This window comes from Leucopleurus acutus (assembly GCF_964270905.1).
Source record: "Leucopleurus acutus genome assembly, chromosome: 4".
NCBI classification, from domain to species: domain Eukaryota; kingdom Metazoa; phylum Chordata; class Mammalia; order Artiodactyla; family Delphinidae; genus Leucopleurus; species Leucopleurus acutus.
In genome coordinates, this window is record NC_139146.1 from 76,419,940 (window position 1) to 76,439,774 (window position 19,835).

The window sequence follows — 19,835 nt, forward strand, 5'->3', positions numbered from 1 at the left end:
TTTCTGTGTTATCTCACAGTCATTTGTTTACCCCCATTCATCCTGTGGGGTTGGGGGAGGGTGCCCTTTCAGGCTTCCTAAATGAGACTCTCGTGAGACTATTACACTGAACGACTGAAACTCAGATTTATCACATTTCTCTCTGCTTATCTTGTAACAGTGCTATAAAATTTATGAAAGCTTGATGGAATGCCTTAAGGATTAAGTTGTGGAAATTTACCAGTGGTCAAGATTCTACCACCAGAAGGGGCAATTTTAGAGAACAGAATCCTAATTCTTATATTGATTTTGAAATACCACACCTTTCATTTCATTTTTTTTTTGTGCTCTAATTACTTTTTAAAGATCACATAATGCACATACAACTGCATACTTATAAAACTCAAACACGTTAAAATCTATCTTGACTAGCTCTCTTCCTACTAGTCTTCTTACTCTCATTTGTTTCTTAAGAATTAAATACTATTAATGGTTAATATTAACTCTTTACCTCCATATGTGTATGCATGTTAAATGCTTGATTTCTATGCATTTTACATAACTGAGATTATTGATACTCTGCAATGAGTAGAATTTGGAGATCTTTAGTCAGTATTTAGGGCTATTTTCATTCTCTACAACTATCGCATCATGTTTTATTGTATGGATATATCTGGTTTTATCACTTTAATTATTGCCAAAATTGGTTGACACTTTGGAAGTACTTTGAGAGTGGACGCCATGTGAAGTGAGTGATTCAGGGAACCCATAATATCTTACAGCCTTACAAGTTATGTTTATGCTTGTGTTCTTAAGATAGAACTTCTTTCAGGGCTTCCCTGGTGGAGCAGTGGTTAAGAATCCGCCTGCCAATGCGGGGGACACGGGTTCGAGCCCTGGTCCAGCAAGATCCTACATGCCGCGGAGCAACTAAGCCCGTGTGCCACAAGCTAGAGCCCGTGAGCCACAACTACTGAAACCCACACGCCTAGAGCCCATGTTCCGCAACAAGAGAAGCCACTGCAATGAGAGGCCTGCGCACTGCAAAGAAGAATAACGCCCACTTGCTGCAACTAAAAAGCCTGCGTGCAAGCAACGAAGAACCAATGCAGCCAAAAATAAATTTCAAAAAAAAGGTAGAACTTTCAGATTTGCTAATAGTAATCATGTCTTGCACTCTTTATGTTCAAGTTTTTTTTTGTTTGTTTTAACACAAGATGTATATATTCGGGATGTTTAATTTAGTGTTGCTTATAATAACAAAATGATGGATAACGTGTTCATTTAACATTCATCATTTATGTGGTAAGGGAGTGGAGATAGCTTAGATTTGCATCTGAATGGAGTTTTTGGTCATCTTAAATTTAGGAAAGTAATACACCCACAGTTAAAAAAAAAACAAACTATTCCTAAAAGATTTATGATGAAATCAAAACCCTACAGCCTTGTGTTCCCTCCTTTTCTCAGTCACGTAGCTGCTCTATGTATCTGACTCCTGAGGTAAATTTAAGTTAGCATCAGATTTCTTATTTGATAAATTTACAATGGATTCTCTTCACATAGGTTAGAATATATAGCATGTTATACTGCATTTTCCTCAAGGTAATGAACATGCTGAAACCTTGTGGTGGATGAAAGTGGCCACAGATTCTTTGCAGCCCTTCCAGTCAGCTTGAGTCTGTGCTGCCATTGTGACTTGCTTTGACCAATAGAATGCAGAAGAGTGACATTGCGTGATTTCTGAGCTTCAGCCTCCAGAGGCCTTGCAGCTTCTACTCTCATGCTTTTTCTGAACATGATGACCTTGTGAACAAGCCTGAACTAGCCTACTTTAGGATGATATTCTAGGTAGAGAGAGGGACCCATGGAAAAAGGTCCAGGTTTCTCACCTATTACAGCCATCGCAGCTGAAGCTTCTGACATGGACTGAGGTCTGTAAATGCATGTCCCCATAGAGCAGAAGAAACACTGAGCAGAGCCCAGATTAAACTGCCCAACTAAAGAGCCAAATAGAAGCTGTTTCAAGTCACTAAGTTTTGGGGTGGTTAGCTGCTCAGCAACATATGTGGATACAAACCTAATTATGCCCTCAATCTGGTTAAAAAAGAAGCGTTTCCAATTGACAAATGAGTAACTGTACCTAGAAGTTACTGAAGCCACGCTGAATGCTAGAGTTGGTGGGTTAGTGGGACTGCTAAGCATTGTTATCTTTTATTGAACAGTCTTAGCCAAGTCCCTGTGCTGCAAATCTTCAACACATTCCTCAGAATTACTTTATGTAATAGCCTTAGTTGTCCAGTGAAAAACAAATTTTTTTAGCTAGTGCTTCAATAAAATACATCTTTCATCCGATATTTTAAGGGACAGTCGTCCCCATTTTTCTAATTTTCCTTCCTGTTGAATATTTAACCATAGTTTAAAGTCAAAGACAGGAAAAAAATCTTTTTAGGCCAGATGTTAAATGCTGAGGAAAACTGGAGATTAATAAAAAGCCTTTAAGTGGGCAACCAGGATCCCCTTTTAGTGAAAGTAAGATGTGAAAAGGAACAGGAAACAGGATGAGTGCTACACAAGTACAAAAGACAAGGCCACTTAAGTTCAGGGCCAAATTTTGTTTTTGAAGCTATTGGTTTTGTGAATAAATACGGACCACCAGTTCTCCTATGTCACTAATAGGATCAGGATTTTAAATAGGTTTCTATTTTAGGATAGTTTAGTGATCTAATTCTTTGGATGTTTGCATTCCAAATTTCCTGTGTATGTAATTTCCTATTTTCTTTTCTTTTTTTTTTTTTTGCGGTACGCGGGCCTCTCACTGTTGTGGCCTCTCCCGTTGCGGAGCACAGGCTCCAGACGCACAGGCTCAGCGGCCATGGCTCACGGGCCCAGCCGCTCTGTGGCATGTGGGATCTTCCCGGACCGGGGCACGAACTCGTATCCCCTAGCATCGGCAGGCGGACTCTTAACCACTGCACCACCAGGGAAGCCCTCCTATTTTCTTAATCAGGATTGTGGGTTAGGATCTCCACTCATGCTGTGATCTGTCCGTGGTACTTGGCAAAGCTCACTAGCAATGTGAAAAGATTCCCAGCCAGCTATGAAAGCACTTTCGTTTTAAAGCTGCCTGAGATGGTAAGACAGCATGGAAATCACAGTGGGACACTTGTTTAGGTTTGGGCAGCATTGTTGAAGTAAGACAGCAAGGGTGCAGCACACCGTGCGTGCACACACACACACCAGCTCTGAGGAATTGTTTTTAGGAATATTCTTCTCAGGCTGGAATTGTATATGGGAGGATTCAAAGGAAATTAGGAAGGGTCAGTAACACAGAGTTTACAAGAAAATTGTGTCATTACCTTCTTTGGAGGCCTTCAAAGTGGTTTTCTTTTCTAAGATAACACATTTCCCTCCTAAGGTTGAAAAGTTCTCGCTTTTAGATTTGTAATGGATTCTAGTAAATACAGGAAGTATTGTTGGGTGGTTAAAAACCTGGGTGTTGTTGGAACTTTTCTGTCCTGATTATGATGGTTGTTAAACAAACCTATATGTATATTAAAAATCCATAGAACTGTACATTGAAAGGGGGAAAAAAAGTCATTTTTACTGTATAATTAAACAAACCCACAGGGTACTGGAGCTTGTGTTTGAATCACGGCTCTGTCACTCATTAGTTGTGTGACCCTGGGCAATTACTTTTACCTCAGCTTCATCTCTAAATACAGGTAATAATAGTATATACCTCCTACATGGGGTTGTTCTAAGGATACAGTTAACCTATATAAAATGCTTAAAACAGTGCCTGGCTCATTGTATGTGCTAAATAAGGGCTAGCCACTAGTATTATTATAAGAATGTAAGGAATTAAAAGAAGCTATATGGGCTATCATGTGATCATAGCAGCTAGGAATAGTCTCAAATACAACTATCTTAAGGTATTGCATTTAGGCAGGACGGGAAGAAACCCTAGAAAAGTGTCAGTGCTACTAAGCAAATTTAAGTCTGCTCTATTGCTATTTTTCAGGGAAGGCAAAAAACAACACCCCAAATAGAAAAGTCCTCTCGTTCTAATTCATTCATTCCTGTACTGAATGCTGGCTGTTTTCCAGGGAATTACTGAAAAGTTAGAAAGGATCTTGGCAGTCTCTCATGTCCAAAATTACCTGATGATGTGTTCTCTAGCACGTGTATCTCTGTGTGGCCTCAGTTTTCTCAGATTTACCAATACTCCTGGCCAGATGTACTGACTGTGATTAAGCATCATACCTGTTGCACCTACCAGTGAGAATATTATGACCAAATTCTTCCACTAGGTTGATTAGCCAGAAGGTAAATTCTGAGAATTGTTTGAGAAGCAAAAGCAAGCTTCTGCAAAACAGGAACCTGGGGCTCTAAGCCATGGGTATATTAAGTATGCTCTTAGGTATATTCAGATCATGAAACTCCTGTACTAAATGAGAGAATATCGATGGTCTTTGACATGAAGGGGAAAAGTGAGGCATCATTCCTATATGACGTTAAAACGTTAATTTTCTTTCTTTTTTTTTTTTTTGCAGTATGCGGGCCCCTCATGCTGCGGCCTCTCCCATTGTGGAGCACAGGCTCCAGACGCGCAGGCTCAGCGGCCATGGCTTATGGGCCCGGCCGCTCTGTGGCATGTGGGATCCTCCCAGACCGGGGCACGAACCCGCATCCCCTGCATTGGCAGGCGGACTCCCAACCACTGCGCCACCAGGGAAGCCCCTAAAATGTTAATCTTTAGCCATTCCCACCCACCACAGGGCATCAGTGGGGCAGACAACATGACAGAGACATTAAGAGCAGGCAGAGGTGCTATCTATTGGATTCACGTGAGTCTGAAGTTTTGTTTTTATTGTTTAAGCACTACTCTTTGACAGTTGAAAGAAAACAATCCCCCGGGGAGGAGGAGAGCCGCCAAGAGAAAATGGAACATTCTGAGAAAGAATGGAAATGATTCTATTGCTCCACAAGACAGAGCCAAGTGGGAGGGAAGCCAGGGTAAATGGTCAGAGGCCATCGACAAAACAGCTCGCCTCAGCTTCAGTGCTGGGTTCCTACTCAGTGATTAACAGCTCTGCCATGTCTGGCACAGCTGGAGCTCCAAGTTAGTCATCTGCAGGAAACTAGCCTTGATTTCCATTTTGCAAAAAGCGTCTGAGTGATCAAGAAACACAAGCACACAGGATTGCATCTTGTGCTCCACTTCTTGGTTGTCATGGGAAGTGTCCCAAGTATCATAAACACATTTGGACTCTGGGGAACTACACAGTAAAGCCCTGATGATTGGTAGGGCTTGCTGTTTATGGTAATTAAAAATACAAAATGTGTTAAGCTTCACTTTGTAACTTTGAAGAAAATGCTGCTGTTTTAAAGGTGACGGCAGGGGTGGTGGGAAGAGAGATGGGGGTACTTCAGCCTCTGTTCTGTGGACAGGAGGGGGCTGTCCTGACACCTTGCCATTAATTTCTACTCTTTACTAATTCTTGCATGCTGCCACAGTGTAAATGATTAGTGATGGAAGGGCAGTCTTCGCGCTTAGTTCAATGGATTAATAAGTGTCAGTAAGCTGGGCTTCCCTGGTGGCGCAGTGGTTGAGAGTCTGCCTGCCGATGCAGGGGACACGGGTTCGTGCCCCGGTCCGGGAAGATCCCACGTGCCGCGGAGCGGCTGGGCCCGTGTGCCATGGCCACTGAGCCTGCGCGTCCGGAGCCTGTGCTCCGCAACGGAAGAGGCCACAACGGTGAGAGGCCTGCGTACCGCAAAAAATAATAATAATAATAAAGTATCAGTAAGCTGACTTAGAAACCAACACAGTAAGAGAACTTTCTTATAGCAAATCCGCTGTGGATCAGTTGGATAGACCGGCAGTGATCCTTGGCTGCATTAGGTTGGCAGAATGTAAATTAATAGCAGATTCTAGCAGCAGTTCATTGCCTTATGCTCAGAGGGCCTTTTCTTTTTTCTGTCTGAGGTATTGTAACCACTCTTTCCTGGCTTTCCTGCCTGTTTTTGCTGAGAATCATAAAAGGTTAGGACTGAGAAATATATAGTGTAACTCCCTCATTTTATAGATGAGAAAATGATGACCCAAAGAGACTGATATAACCAGAGAAACTGAAACTTACTTAGTAAATTGCACTGGTACATTGCAAGGTACATTGGAACATTTTTTAGATACTCCTCAGTCAAAACGTAACCATTGAATTTTAGAGGTAAGAGAAACCTGAGAATATAAGTTATGAACATTTAAAAATGGAATCTTTGCTAGTAGAGAGGTGTAAAAGCCTAGAGAGAAGATAAGGAGGGAGAAATGTTCTGCTCTCTAAAATACATTATAAGTTTTCAGGGTAAATACAGCATCAGTTTTGGGGTTCTGTATTTTTCCACAAATGCCAAGTTTACCATATTTTCTTCATTTAATCTAAAGATTCAGGCCTAAGCTCCAATCTATGAACAGTACATAGAAATATAATGGTCACAATTTTAACTTGTAAAATTAACAGTATTTCATTCTCTCCAAAATCATCTAAAAATCGACTACCAATCATTTTCTCAACTTGGGAAGCTACCGCCCTCTAGAGGGTGGGTCTGGAAACGTCAGGGGTACTTCTCAACTATCACAGTGAGGGATGGGGCTGGGAAGTTGCTCCTGGCCTTTCATATCTGGGAAGGATGCACATAAAGAACTACCTTCCCCAAGATGTCAATAGTATTCACTTTGAAACTCAATGAAAGTGAGATCTACAGAGTTTTGACAAGTTGCATTTTAAAACATTGACCGTTTATCCTACAATGACTTACTTAGTGAGAAGGGAGCTAGAGTGTACACGTTGACAGAGACCATGGGACTATTGAGAAGTTCATGCTAAACCTGAGTCCATAGGAAGCTCATGGATCTGCGTTTCAGTCCACCTTACTCCACGAGCGTTTATCTCAACATTGGGATCTGGGACTTGACTGGCCAGTTCATTGTCCACAGCTCTAGTGCCACTTACTCATTTAGGAATACAGAAAGGTAAAGACTTCTGACTGATGTAATGTTATACAGTTTACAGGCAAATGTTGATAAAATGGTTAAAGTGCTCTGATCCTTGCAGAAGAAACTCTGAATGCCAGAAAGATATAACATGAATTCTTTTCTAAGATTTTCAGGCCCTTTTAGATTATGTAAGAGAAACTTCTACTTGTTTTCCCGTTTCCATTCTCCCTTTCTTCCCTTAAGTAATACAAGTCCGAAATCCCCATTTCCCTCTACATCCTCCAGCTTCCCCATGGCGGGTGCGGCCATGTAAGTGTTGACCAGTGGGCGCTGTGATGTGGGCAACTTCCAGCACTTCCCCCTTCTTTTCAGTAGGGGAGCTGCACGCTCTTCACTCTCTTCTCTTTTTGCCATTGCGAAAGGATGACAACTTGAGCAACCACCTTAGACCCAGAGATGGAAGCTGCGGCATGTTCCCCCGGTGGGGTCCCTGGATGACTCTGTGGAGCAAAGCCAGTTACTCGCTTTTATCTCATTTCAGCCCATGTATTTTGGAGACATTGATTTTCTGCCATTTTTTCATATGCCAACGGCTAAGCTGCTCTCTCAACTAGACTCCAAATTAGAAATGCCATCTGGTTTCAAAAAATAGTAGTGGGAGAAACCTGAGTGTAACAGAACTCCATTTTAGGTATATTTGAACCATAGATACACACATATACATACCCTACCAAACAATAACTTGTGTTTACAAACTAAATTCATTAAAAAGAGGCACGGTCCTTGGTAGCTTAAAAAGGGTGGCAGAAGGTTTTATTATAGCAATATTTAATGCAATGCAATGTATACAGTATGTTCTATATCGTTAATCTTCAGTGTGAACAGGTTAGCTTCATATATTTATCTTTTTTTCTTTTTCTGCAGATTGTACACAAGGGCAGGAGGCTTTTTGGTTTTATAGGCCACGCTTCTCCGGATGCGCTCTCCTTTGATGTTAACTACATGTGGCAAGAGTGGGCGCCGGACCGTCAGGACTGTTCCTTGAGGTGTGTAGCCTCGGAGGTGCAGTTTGTCCTTAAACTGTGGCGTTACTGCTACCCAGCCTATGCAAGAACATGGCAGAACACAGGTGGTGTTAGCAACTATCTTATTAAAAACACCAAACACAGCTCAAAATGGAAACCCAAGGGAGGCTACTGCTGTCTTTCACTCTATTTTTTAAAAGCATACAATGCATTTGTGAAAAGGTACAGATTTATTTTCAGAGTAGGTTACATCTTATGAATAATCTAGTATGTATTTCTTAAAATATTCAGCTTATGTCAGTTAAGGCATATCTGTATAAAAATATACTAAAGGTCAGTAAGGCTACTTCATTCACCTTTTAAAAAGTGCTTGGTGTAGGGACCTCCCTGGCAGTCCAGTCGATAAGACTCCGTGCTTCTATTACATGGGGTGCGGGTTCAATCCCTGGTCAGGGAGCTAAGATCCCACATACCACGCGGTGCGGCCAAATTAAAGAAGATAAAAAAGTGCTTGGTGTAAAATTACCTGCAGAGGAGAACTTGATATCAGCCACTGCTTCAGGTTCCCCAAGTCCTTCATCTAATGTGATGTCTTCAGCAACAAGAGGAGGAAATCCTGCCATTCTTTCTTCTCCACCCATTGGAACCTTCCATTGGGAGGAGATGAAGATATTTGGAGGTTCAAATTAAACCCCTGATAACTCTAATATTAAGTAAGGCACTGATAAGATAATACTGTACAGGTATCAAGAATAAAATCCTTTTAAACCATTTAACTGTTGAAAAAAACCCAAATCACACTTCTAGGTCAAATGAAAAGCCCGAGAGCTCTGTGATGGATGAAGCCTATAGATCCCAGTGACAAGGGCCCCATGTGGGCATCCAACTGGTGGTAACGTCCAGACAGCAGAATCTTGCTTTATTAGCTTACAGTTTTTACAGTCCTCCATAAAGCTTTAGACACAATAATTTTGGGCAATTAAAGCAACATCCTTCCAAATACCTTAGTTCTTACAGGCCTGGCTGGACACACAGATTAATCCCTGCCTCATCACCTCTCAAGGGTACATGGATAACGGGTAAGATTCAGCTTCTATGTTTACAGGTGTTTCCATGAATTGGAAGTAACTGGATAATAATTTACCTGTTTATTAACAGATCTCTCCGTGTTTAGCACTAAGACACAAAGATAGCTATTACAATATGTTCTATATGGTCCCTACCCCCGAGGAGATCAGAAGGTGGAAACAGCAAGTAAATAAATTACAAGGTAAGAAACGTGATGAGAGGCATCTACTAAGTACTGTGATTGTGAAGGAAGTAATGAACGTGGTTTGGTCAAGGAAAACATTAATGAAGAGCAGAATTTGAAAAATAGATTAAAGTTATTCAGTGGGAAGGTATCCTGGGTTAGTATCATGTACACAGAAATTGGAAAAAGGATAATGAGTTCAGAGAACTGTAGTTTAACTGTGCAGAGTATGTTATGTGTGTCTGTGCATTACTGATGAGGCTATCAGTTTAGACTTCTCTCAGTAATGTGGAACTACCAAGGAATTATAAGCAGGAAAGAGAAAAGAATCAAGAAAGAATACTGTGGCCTGCTTTGTATTTTGGAAAAATCTGCGTAGTGCAGGGTTTCTCAACCTCAGCACTATTGACCTTTTGGGCCAAATAATTCTTTGTCTCGGGAGGCTGTCCTGTGCATTGCACCATTTTTAGCAGCCTCTACTCAGCATCCACCAAGTTGTGAAAACGAAAAATGCCTCCAGTCTTTGTCAAATGTTCCCTTGGGGTAAGAGTCAACCCTGGTTGAGAACTACAGCTGTGATGGGGTGAGGGTGGGCAGAAGGCAGTAAAACTGGGAGCTGGGAAAATACCTAAGGATATCAAAACAGCCTAAAGAAAGTAGATTACAGTTTGGACTATGAGGCTGGACTCAGTGATAATTAGGAGGCAGGATTGCCTTTGACTTCGGAGGTGAGTAAGAAAACCAGAAGGCAAGGATGAGCCACAGAGCAGCCCAAGAAACCATTTGTATTACACCGGGAGAGAAGCCTCAGTGTTGTTTTGTGAATTATCAGTGAGTCTACTCTGAAGACTACACAGATGCATGGGGGTGGAGCCCTACCCTGAAAATCCCACATGTCTCTGGAGTATTAACTTTAGGGCAGTTATTTCGATGGAGTTTTAATTTCACTCTGGCTTTCTTAGGAAATCCAGAGAGAAAGAAGCATTTACTTCCCAAGTCAGGTTGGTTTTATCCTTGTTGAAGGGCGGGTGTGTATTTTGTGTTTTGACTTATTTTCAGTTGTATGAGCATTAATTAATGGTAAATCACCTCTGCATTGGATGTACCCGCTATTTTTGCAGTAGGTATGTCCCATAATCTTCATCACCACAAATACGGAGCAGTGACAACAGTCCCCTTGCACCTGATCTTCTCCACAACCTCGTGGTGTAGGTACAACAGAGAGAGGTAAAGGAAACTTACCTAAAGTCACACAGCTTCGTTGAGTGGTGGAGCAGAGCAGGATTTGGACCCAGCCTGGCTCCAGAGATCTTAACTGTCATACATTACACACCAGCCAACAGTGTGTACCCATGTCTGGTTAAAAGATCTGTAAACAGGCCCCATTCAGTCTCTGGTGAACTTGGAACAATTTCAGTGGCATAGAAAGGGCACAACAGGGACTGCAGAGCATGGGACGTGAGGAGTAAAGTTGATTGTAAAGAGGAGGAATGAGCGGGACACTGAGTTTTGTTTTTTAAAGATTAGAGAGAGGGACTTCCCTGGTGGTCCAATGGTTAAGACTCTGTGCTCCCAATGCAGGGGGCCCAAGTTTGATCCCTGGTCAGGGGACTAGATCCCACATGCATGCCGCAATGAAGATCCCAAGTGCCACAACTAAGACCCAGCACAGCCAAATAAATAAATATTAAAAAAAAATAAAGATCAGAGAAATTTTAACACACTGCTTAACAGGTCAAAGGAAGGAGCAAGTAAAGCAGGAGAGAAGAGGTACGATAACCTCTAAGTGCCTGGGATTAAGAACCTGGGAGGAGAGATTTTCCACTCATACAAGGGCTTCTCAACTCAGCACTATGCACGTTTTGGACCTGATAACTCTTGTGTTGTGAGGTGCTGTCTTGTGCATTGCATTATGTTTAGCATCATCTCTGGCTTCCACCCACTAGATGCCAGTAGCATCACCCAGTTGTGAGAAAATCTGTAACTTAGAGCTCTTCACTCACAGTATACAGCACAACTTTCTGCAATAATGTGACCGCTGGGCAGATGAAAAGTGGCTAGTACAAGTGAAGAACTAAATTTTAAAGTTTATTTCATTTTAATTAATTTATTTAAATAGGCACATGGGCCTACCGTATTGGACAGTATGACCTAGAGAAAACCCAGCTCTGTCACTATTCTAGGATCGGTCCAATCCAACGTCCCTTTTCTATAGGAGCCCACCTCACAAATATAGTCAAAATCCTCAAGGTGAACAAGGTCAGGGGAGAGCTAGCTGAGAGTGTAACAAAGATGGTTCTGTCCAACAAAGGCATTTTTAGCAGGGCCCTGGGACTATCACAGGGTGTGTTAACCTAACTATGCAACCATCAAAGCGTGTTGTCTTACCTTGAGTAACGTATGACCCCCGTGTTTCTGATATATAGTGTCTGCCTTGTCCAACGAAGTAATGTGAACGGGAAGGAAGTTGGAAGCCACAACTGTAAACCAAGCTGACTGATTTCCCTTAAGAAAGGAAGAAGGAACTTATTTTATATAATGAAAAACTTGCAAAACCAGCACATAACAAGGTATGATTAAAAAAAAAAAATGGAATTCCCTGGTGGTCCCCTGGTTAGGGCTCTGCACTTCTACTGCACGGCGCACGGGTTCGATCCCTGGTTGGGGAACTAAGACCCTGCATGCTGTGCAGTGCAGCCAAAAAAAACAAGGTGGGGGGGGGCAAAATATGGCAGAATACTGCATTTCACCCATTTACATAAAACTATGATTCCTTCCATAGGTTTGTTGATACTTAAAAAAAAAACAAACAAATGTCTATTATAAAAAACAAAAAATACTGTCTGCTTTAAGCGTCCCTGTGTAAAGTTTGGTTTAAAATGTTAACATTCTATGGTCTCTATGGAAATACATAAGGTTTTAAATGTGTAAGCCTAAATTTCCAACAAATTATGAACAAACACAAAACCAAGAAGTGTGCTAAGGCAATGGCTTGCAGGTTGCATTTAGTGTTGTTGGACATATCCATGTTTCATTTTCCATTTTTCTCCTCACTTTGGTAAAACGGGGATCAATTCTATAGATGCTCTAAAATCTCTGAGTGATGCTGTGTAAATGAATACCAAACCCAAAAACACATCTATAAAAGTATACACATCATGGAATATAAAGAGCATGGAATTTATTTAATGCATATTAACCCTGCACTTAAAGGTACGACCTCTGATTTCCATGTAAGACAATACCACAGGAGAGGGAAAGTATCTTTGCTTAATGCCAAGCTGTATGGGGCACTCGACTGCCTACTGAAGATACAGTTTTTTAAGACCTATTACTTTTTTCCCCCCCATTTCATTATCCCAGGTTTTTACTATAGACATTTTCAAACACACACAAAGGAATAGTATACCAACCCCCACATAGTCATGACCTGGTTATCAACATTTTGCTAGTCTTGATTGTATATCTGCTTCCTTAAAGTAAATCCCAATACTAAAGTCATTTTTCAATGGTACGGACTTTCCTTACCTTCAGAAAATCTATGCGGCCTATGGCACCCAAAAATAGAACCATTCCTGGTTTAAGCACGAAAGTTCTTGGAACAATGGAATGTGTTGGCAAAACAATATTTACTTCTTTTTCTGTTAGAAGACTTAAAATCTGTAAAGCAGAGGGCAGATTTTTTAGAGAATTACTTTCAATGAACGTCTGATATATCATGCTTCACCTGTAGGATAAAAAGTTATTATATATTCCAGGCTTCACAAGAAATCAAAGTATGTATTTTAGAATTTTCTGCACATAAAATTCATATATTCTTTCTAAATGAATCAATTTATAGATGGCTTTACTCTTGTTTTACAACTTAATCTTGAGTAATGGCAAAATAACTTTACAGGAATATGAAACAGCAGCATCCTCTGAATTCTGTCAAATTTGCTGTGAACTGAAAACACTGATGATTCAATCCCAGGAGAAAAAATATGTTCTCTCGTCAAGCCTTCTAGGGAGCAGTAGTTTTCAGATAAAGGTAAGGTAAGGTAACGTGCTATATTCTGTCCTAGTGGCAGCTATGCATGCATTAAATGAAAATGATCACCCCGTTCTTGGAGCAGGCAAAGAGCTTGAAGAAGCTTTTCTAAATTCCAGTCTTTGGTTTCCTTATTTCCTCCAAATACTCAGCAAAAAAATGAGAGAAAGTTATGAATCCTGTGGCTTCTAAGGATGAAGAGTTCCTAAATAGACTAGAGAAAATGGAAAAGAAAAGCCAGGCGGTACAAGATTCTTGTAAGACTTAGGGAATCAAAATCTGATTTAAAAATTTTTGAGAAAGTAAAAAAATGGCCAGAAGTCTTTTGTGAACTTGCTTCTTAAGAAAAATAACAAGGAGATAACAAAATATGTGATATCTAGGGAGACTCACAAGAGAATATGTAAGGGGGCTGTGAGTATTTGTGCTTGAAAAAGCACATTAAAAGCCACGTGCAGTAAAGAAATATTTTAACCCTTTTAGCAGAGACCCTAATACTTCACAATAGAGTTCCTTGGTTCAGTTTGGGAAACACTGGTTCAAGGCATTAAATAAATATATCAATAAACGGACAGAAAATCAAACTGCCTGAGAGAACTCTTATATCTAAAAACTTGAGGGTCTCACTGCAAATTAGCAAATCTGAATTTGCGAGTTAGCAAAGTCTTGCCTTTCTGACTAATTGACAAGAGGATATACATGACTGAAGTAACTGCTATCTCTGACCGAACTGAGCCTAAAACTGAAGAATGAGTTGGTGAAGTTAAAGTTAAAGAACAGTTAAAGTTAAAGTTGAAGTTAAAGTTAAAGAACATTACTAGGAAGCACTACAGTTACTCTGAAGTTCTGGATTGCTAAGGAAGTAAAAACTGGACACAATTATTCTAGGAGAGAAAAAAAAAAGTTAAAAGGTACATCAAATTCTGAGAAGGAAACAAGTGATTCTGATGAGGCAAAGGAAGGAAAAGTATCTAAGAATCTAATGTTGTTTCATAGGGATATACAGAGATAACTAGGTGAATTAGAACCTGGTCACTAACCATATTCAAAGGAAGCTGATTAGTGGATCTGTTGAAAGGCAGTATCCTGGATACACACTTGATTCAGTCAGTGACTTGGATAATGATCAAAACTGCAAATGAGGGCTTCTCTGGTGGCACAGTGGTTAAGAATCCACCTGCCAACGCAGGGGACACAGGTTCAAGCCCTGGTCCGGGAAGATCCCACCTGCTGTGGAGCAACTAAGCCCGTGTGCCACAACTACTGAAGCCCGCGTGCCTAGAGCCCGTGCTCCGCAGCAAGAGAAGCCACCGCAATGAGAAGCCCACACACCACAACGAAGAGTAGCCCCTGCTTGCCACAACTAGAGAAAGCCCACATGCAGCAATGAGGACCCAGCCCAGCCAAAAATAAATTAAGTAAATAAATTTAAAAAACAAAAAAACCCAAAAAAACTGCAAGTGAATAAAAGGTTCTGAGATATAACAAATATGTAGGATATAGGCTGAATTTAAGATAAAATAAAAGTTGCCCGGGAGATCCTGCAACTGGACTAAAAAGATATACAAGGGCAAGATAGGTAGAGTTGATCCTATTCTAAATTAGGTTCATCTGAGGGCACTTACATAAGAAAGTTAGTTCTTTGTGTCATACTTTCAGGAACAAAAACAAATTAGAATTCGTTCTGGAAAGGGTCCTTTGTTCATAGCCTGTTCTCAGAATAGCTATAGGAAATGAAGACAAACCATCTGGATTATGTCAGCACAGTAAGTGCTCCATGTTTGTTGGCTGAACTAATGAAAGAGAAGAAAAGGGTAGAGTGAGGAAGAGAGAGGATATTACACTCTAAAACATTTCAATGTCTGGCAAAGGGAACTAGACATTATATTTGTTCTCTACACCTTTGGGGAACAATAGGTACAAATTACAGGGACGCTGCTCAGCTCTATATAAAGAGCAGGGTTACCTTGGGAGGTGAGGTGACACTGCTTCAGCTGATGGTGAGTCACTCCTTACTTCAATTCAAGGTGGATGCACCTTCTGGTGAACATGTTATAGAGGGAACTCAAGCATGGAACAGGTGGCTGGACTGCAGTGATATTTATGATTTCTTCCAACCTCAAAATCTAGGATCCTGTAAATGTCTTCCTAACTAAGGTAACAACCACAAGGATAGAAGTAGGTTGTTAGCAGTGACGTCTACCAAATGGCATACAGTACTTGATGGCATATAGATTCATCCCTGAAACGCTTCTATGCATGAATCAGAACTGAGTCTAAAATGAAAGGATACCTCTTTTTCTGCCAATTAAGACACTACTCTTGCAATTGAAAGTTAATGTTTCTAAAAGACATTAAATACCTACACAATTTTCTTTTGTAATTCCAGGGGTGTCATAAAACCAGTGGGCATCTTTCACATCTTGTGGGGTCAATTCTACTCGTTTGGTGGATTTATCTGCAACCATAACAGGTTCATTTCCCATGTCAAAGGCAAGTGAATCGGCATCAAACTCAAAGGCAGCTTTATTCTTCTGTTCTTCTGAATACAAGAATGTTCTTCCAACTCTTCCTAGAACAAGTTATACTGAAGTTAGTAGTCACTCCTTTAAAGCTTTTGACTTGAGACAGGTAGTTCTTAAGTTTGCCTCGTAGAAGTTAATAGGACTAACAATGGTGTTTGGAAGGAAGTGAGACCACAATGATACTTTTGCTTTATTTCTAAATGCAGTGGGAGTTGGACTCTTGCATTGATCAAGTATGTGTGGCTGGCTGTGCACACTGGGCAAAGGGGGAGAGTTTTGGGAATCATACTGTTTTTAGTAAAGAAAGGTTGTAAAGAGATACCAAGGAAAGGGGGACAATCCAATTTAAACCTGCTGCAGGTCAACAACTTGTACAGGGGGCTGGTATCTTAGTGAAAATGCTTGTTGCTGACAATGGCCAGAGAGGCAGTTATTTGCATTTCCTTTCCTGGATTTCTCCAAGTATCTACTGTCTCAATTTTCCCAACACAATGAATTCTGGGTTTCCAAACAGTAGCCTTGCCTCTAAAAGGCCTCTATGTTCCAGAAAGAGGAAGTGTCTCTCCCCACAAAAACTGGCTAGCTCCAGAGAGCTCTATTTCAGGTTGTTCTACAGAAAATTTTAGCATAGACCTAAGGAAGAGTTTTCCTACAGAAGATGCTTACCTACTACGTAACCATGCTTTTTCAAGAGATTAAGTTTATTTTGTTCTTGCTGACTAAGATCTTCTTCTGCTTCCGTTGCATCTTTTTTAAGCCTTTTTTGCCTTTGAAACATTCTGTAAGGAGTTGGGTTACAAATAGGAAACTTCAGAAGGTTTAATGTAGTACCTGAAATACCAAAGAAGACATATATTCTCATAAACGTTGTACAAGAAAATGGAATAAAACATGTATGAGGATCTACACTGTCTTGGATACTGTGATTATTTCTCTTAACTTTCATGACAACCCTCCACAAAATTATTCTTACTTTACAGATGAGGCAATAGGTTCAGAGATTGGCCCACAAGCTCAACCAGGATTTGAATGCCAAATCTACAGGCCTGATCTTTTACATCTTCTGCATACTCCTAACCGGTATAAAAGCACTTCTGTGTATAAGTCAACCAGTGTCCCTGACAGAGAAGTACAGCTTATCAAGCAAAGTTCAACACTGGTTTCAAAGAATCAAATGAAGTAGTTCACTTTGCCAACTATTAGATACAAACAGGTCACAGAAGGACCCATTTTGCAATTACTACAGACGTTTCTTAAAGTCACAAAGTTGATATTTCTTTGCAACAAAGCCACATATATTGCATTAGTGAATTATTCAAATGTTAAATCTGTATAGTACTCTCCTGACTAAACTCAAGATATGAAGAGTGAGACTGAAGGGTGGAGGGAGGTTTAGAAAGTAAAAGGACTTTCTGGAGAAATATACAAAGAACTAAAGTTACAAGGGAAACCTCCAAGAGAGCAGACACTGCTTTGTCCCCTGGTTCATCTACAGTGCCTAGAACAGTGACTGGTACCTAGAAGTACTCTAATTATTTCTATTGGAAAGTTACTAAAACATGTACTGAATTTCCAAGCATTAAACTGACACAAAAGAGAAATGTGACCGAAGTAGGTAGAGAATTTTTAAAGGAAGCCTCCAGCCAGCCCCTGGTGTACATTAAGGAGGGATATAGGACTAGGTGCCTGAACTACGATCAGACTTCCAGCTTCTCAGAAAACGAAGGAGGGTACTTCCCTGGTGGTGCAGTGGGTAAGACTCCACGCTCCCAATGCAGGAGGCCTGGGTTCGATCCCTGGTCAGGGAACTAGATCCCACATGCATGCCACAACTAAGAAGCCAGCCTGCCGCAACTAAGGAGCCCAAGTGCTGCAACTAAGGAGCCTGCCTACCTCAAGACCAGGCACAACCAAATAAATATTTTAAAAAAATACGAAGGGGACGGGCATCCTAAGGCTCACCAGGCCAAGAGGAGATGGTGGCTCTGTCGATAGCCTCAGCGCCCTTGGCGATGCAGTAATCGGACTCCAGGAGCGTGTTGAAGAGAGTGGACTTGCCAGCGTTGGTGGCGCCAACCAGGTAGACGTCGCCGCGGTAGCGCCAGGAACGCTGGAGCGCGGAGATCAACTCTTCGACTCCATAGCCAGTCTTGGCGCTGATGAGCCGCACGTCTCTGAGCACCGTGCGGGACCTGGGCGAAAGATTCGCATTCTCCCCGTCCCGTGGCCGGTCCCCGCTGGGGTGTTGTGGCCTTCGGTAGCCAGGGGGCGGCAGGAGCCCGGCGCGGGTACAGTCGTCCCACAGTCGCTCCCGGAGCCGCTGTCGGTAGCCGGGAGTATCCTGGGGCAGCAGGTCCACCTTGTTTCCCAGCACGATCAGCTGCTTGGGGCCCACCAGCGCGGGCAGGTGGGGCAGAAGGGCGTCGGGCAGATCAAGCAGGTCCACCATGTACAGCACCAGGGCGGGCTCGGGCCGCCGCAGCGCGGCAGTCACCAGCTCCAGGTACTGCTCGCGACTCACCTGCACGTGCAGGGCGCGCCGGTGATGCACCAGCAGCCAGCAGCGCTGGCACACGGTCTGCGTCAGTCCGCCGTCCTCCTGCGCCGCCGCGCTGAGGAACTTCTCGCTGGGCAGGTAACCGGGCAGTCCCGGGTCCTGGCAGTGCAGCTCCGCCCCGCAACCCGAACAGTTTAGGCCGCTGGGCGGCACCGTCGCGTCCGGGTGCCCCACGACCGGGTGCACCCGCCGGCCGGTGCGTAGTTTCTGCTGCCGCCGCTCCTCCTGCCGCTGCAGCACCCGTCGCTCCTCCTCCTGACGCTGCTGCAGCTCCCGCAGCTGGTCTTGGAGGGTCACTGCGGGCTCCGAATCCGGGACGTACTCGGGGAACACAAAACTCTCCTCCATGTCAGCCCTTCCTTGGTTATCCCCAGTCGCTGTCGCGCCACGGGGAAGCCCACATCCCAGGCCGGATGAGTGCCGGGAGGTGGAGTTGGTCGCACATCTCCTCTCGAGGAGCGTCTCCCGGAGGCCATGGCGCGCTATCGTGGGAGTGGATCCCCGCAGGAAGCTGCACAGAAGCCTACGAGTGAGGCCCGCGGGCAGCATGAGAAACGCGGGCGTGGGCAAAGGGGCTGAGCCACCTTTTCTCACGTGCTCTGTGGCCCCAGATGTGCGTAAAACGGTAGCGACAGCCCGGGACTACCTGAGAGCTGTCATTTTTCAGCGTCGCACTTCAGCTCCTCCCGCGTCTAATCTCGTGAGTTCTCGCGATGAAGGCTCTGTGGTCAGAGAGCCCACTTAAAGCGGAGATAAATGCCCCGGGCACCTTAACTGGGGTGGGTTGGCCCAATAGGCTAGTGAGTGAGGGTTTATCAACTTTCAGGCTTCTTCAACGCGCCGCCGCTGGCACTACCTGCCGTTAAGAAATCACATTTTTTAAAGCTTCGTATTGTTTTGTCTTTCGGATTGGAAAATAGAAAATCTAATGCCGCAGACTTATGGCCACAATTAAAACCTTTTATTAATACATCTTCCTGGCTTTATTATTTTTTTGCGGGTGTCAGTATTTGTGCAACAACATTAAAATATTTCTTAAACATTTTAAAAAATTGACTATGGTTTATGTACACAGAAATCTTTTTTTTTTTTTTTTTTTTTTTGCGGTACGCGGACTCACTGTTGTGGCCTCTCCCGTTGCGGAGCACAGGCTCCGGAGCACAGAAATCATTTTTTAAATCTTCGTATTTTTAAGTCTTTGGAACCGAAAAAAATAAAGCACGGCTACAACTAAACCCTTTATTATTAAATCTTTTTGACTTTTTTTTTTTTAGGTGCCATTATTTGTGCAACAACACTGAAAAACAAAGTTTCATTGGCTGGATCCGACTCAAACTGTAAGGAACAGTTCTCATTCTCAGGCACGGGGAAACTTCAGCCCACAAATCGCGCATGCACAATACTAACCCTTAACACAGCAGCTTAACGTACCCTTCGCGCAGGCGCAGACCTTAATTGGCGTCTTTGTGG

The 19,835-nt window shown here is 42.5% G+C and overlaps 1 protein-coding gene across 1 annotated transcript; it reads right to left on the reverse strand.

Annotated features, from left to right (window-relative positions):
• Positions 1–7,780: 7,780 nt before the first annotated feature.
• On the reverse strand, positions 7,781–19,031 carry LOC309960877 (nitric oxide-associated protein 1). The gene is made up of 7 exons (XM_082837867.1): positions 17,771–19,031; positions 16,475–16,639; positions 15,650–15,855; positions 12,782–12,913; positions 11,642–11,758; positions 8,528–8,648; positions 7,781–8,079 (listed from the first exon to the last, which is right to left on the reverse strand). The coding sequence occupies exons 1-7, from the start codon at positions 18,912–18,914 to the stop codon at positions 7,877–7,879; spliced, it is 2,088 nt and encodes a 695-aa protein (XP_082693993.1). The 5' UTR covers positions 18,915–19,031; the 3' UTR covers positions 7,781–7,876.
• Between the last annotated feature and the right edge of the window lie 804 nt (positions 19,032–19,835).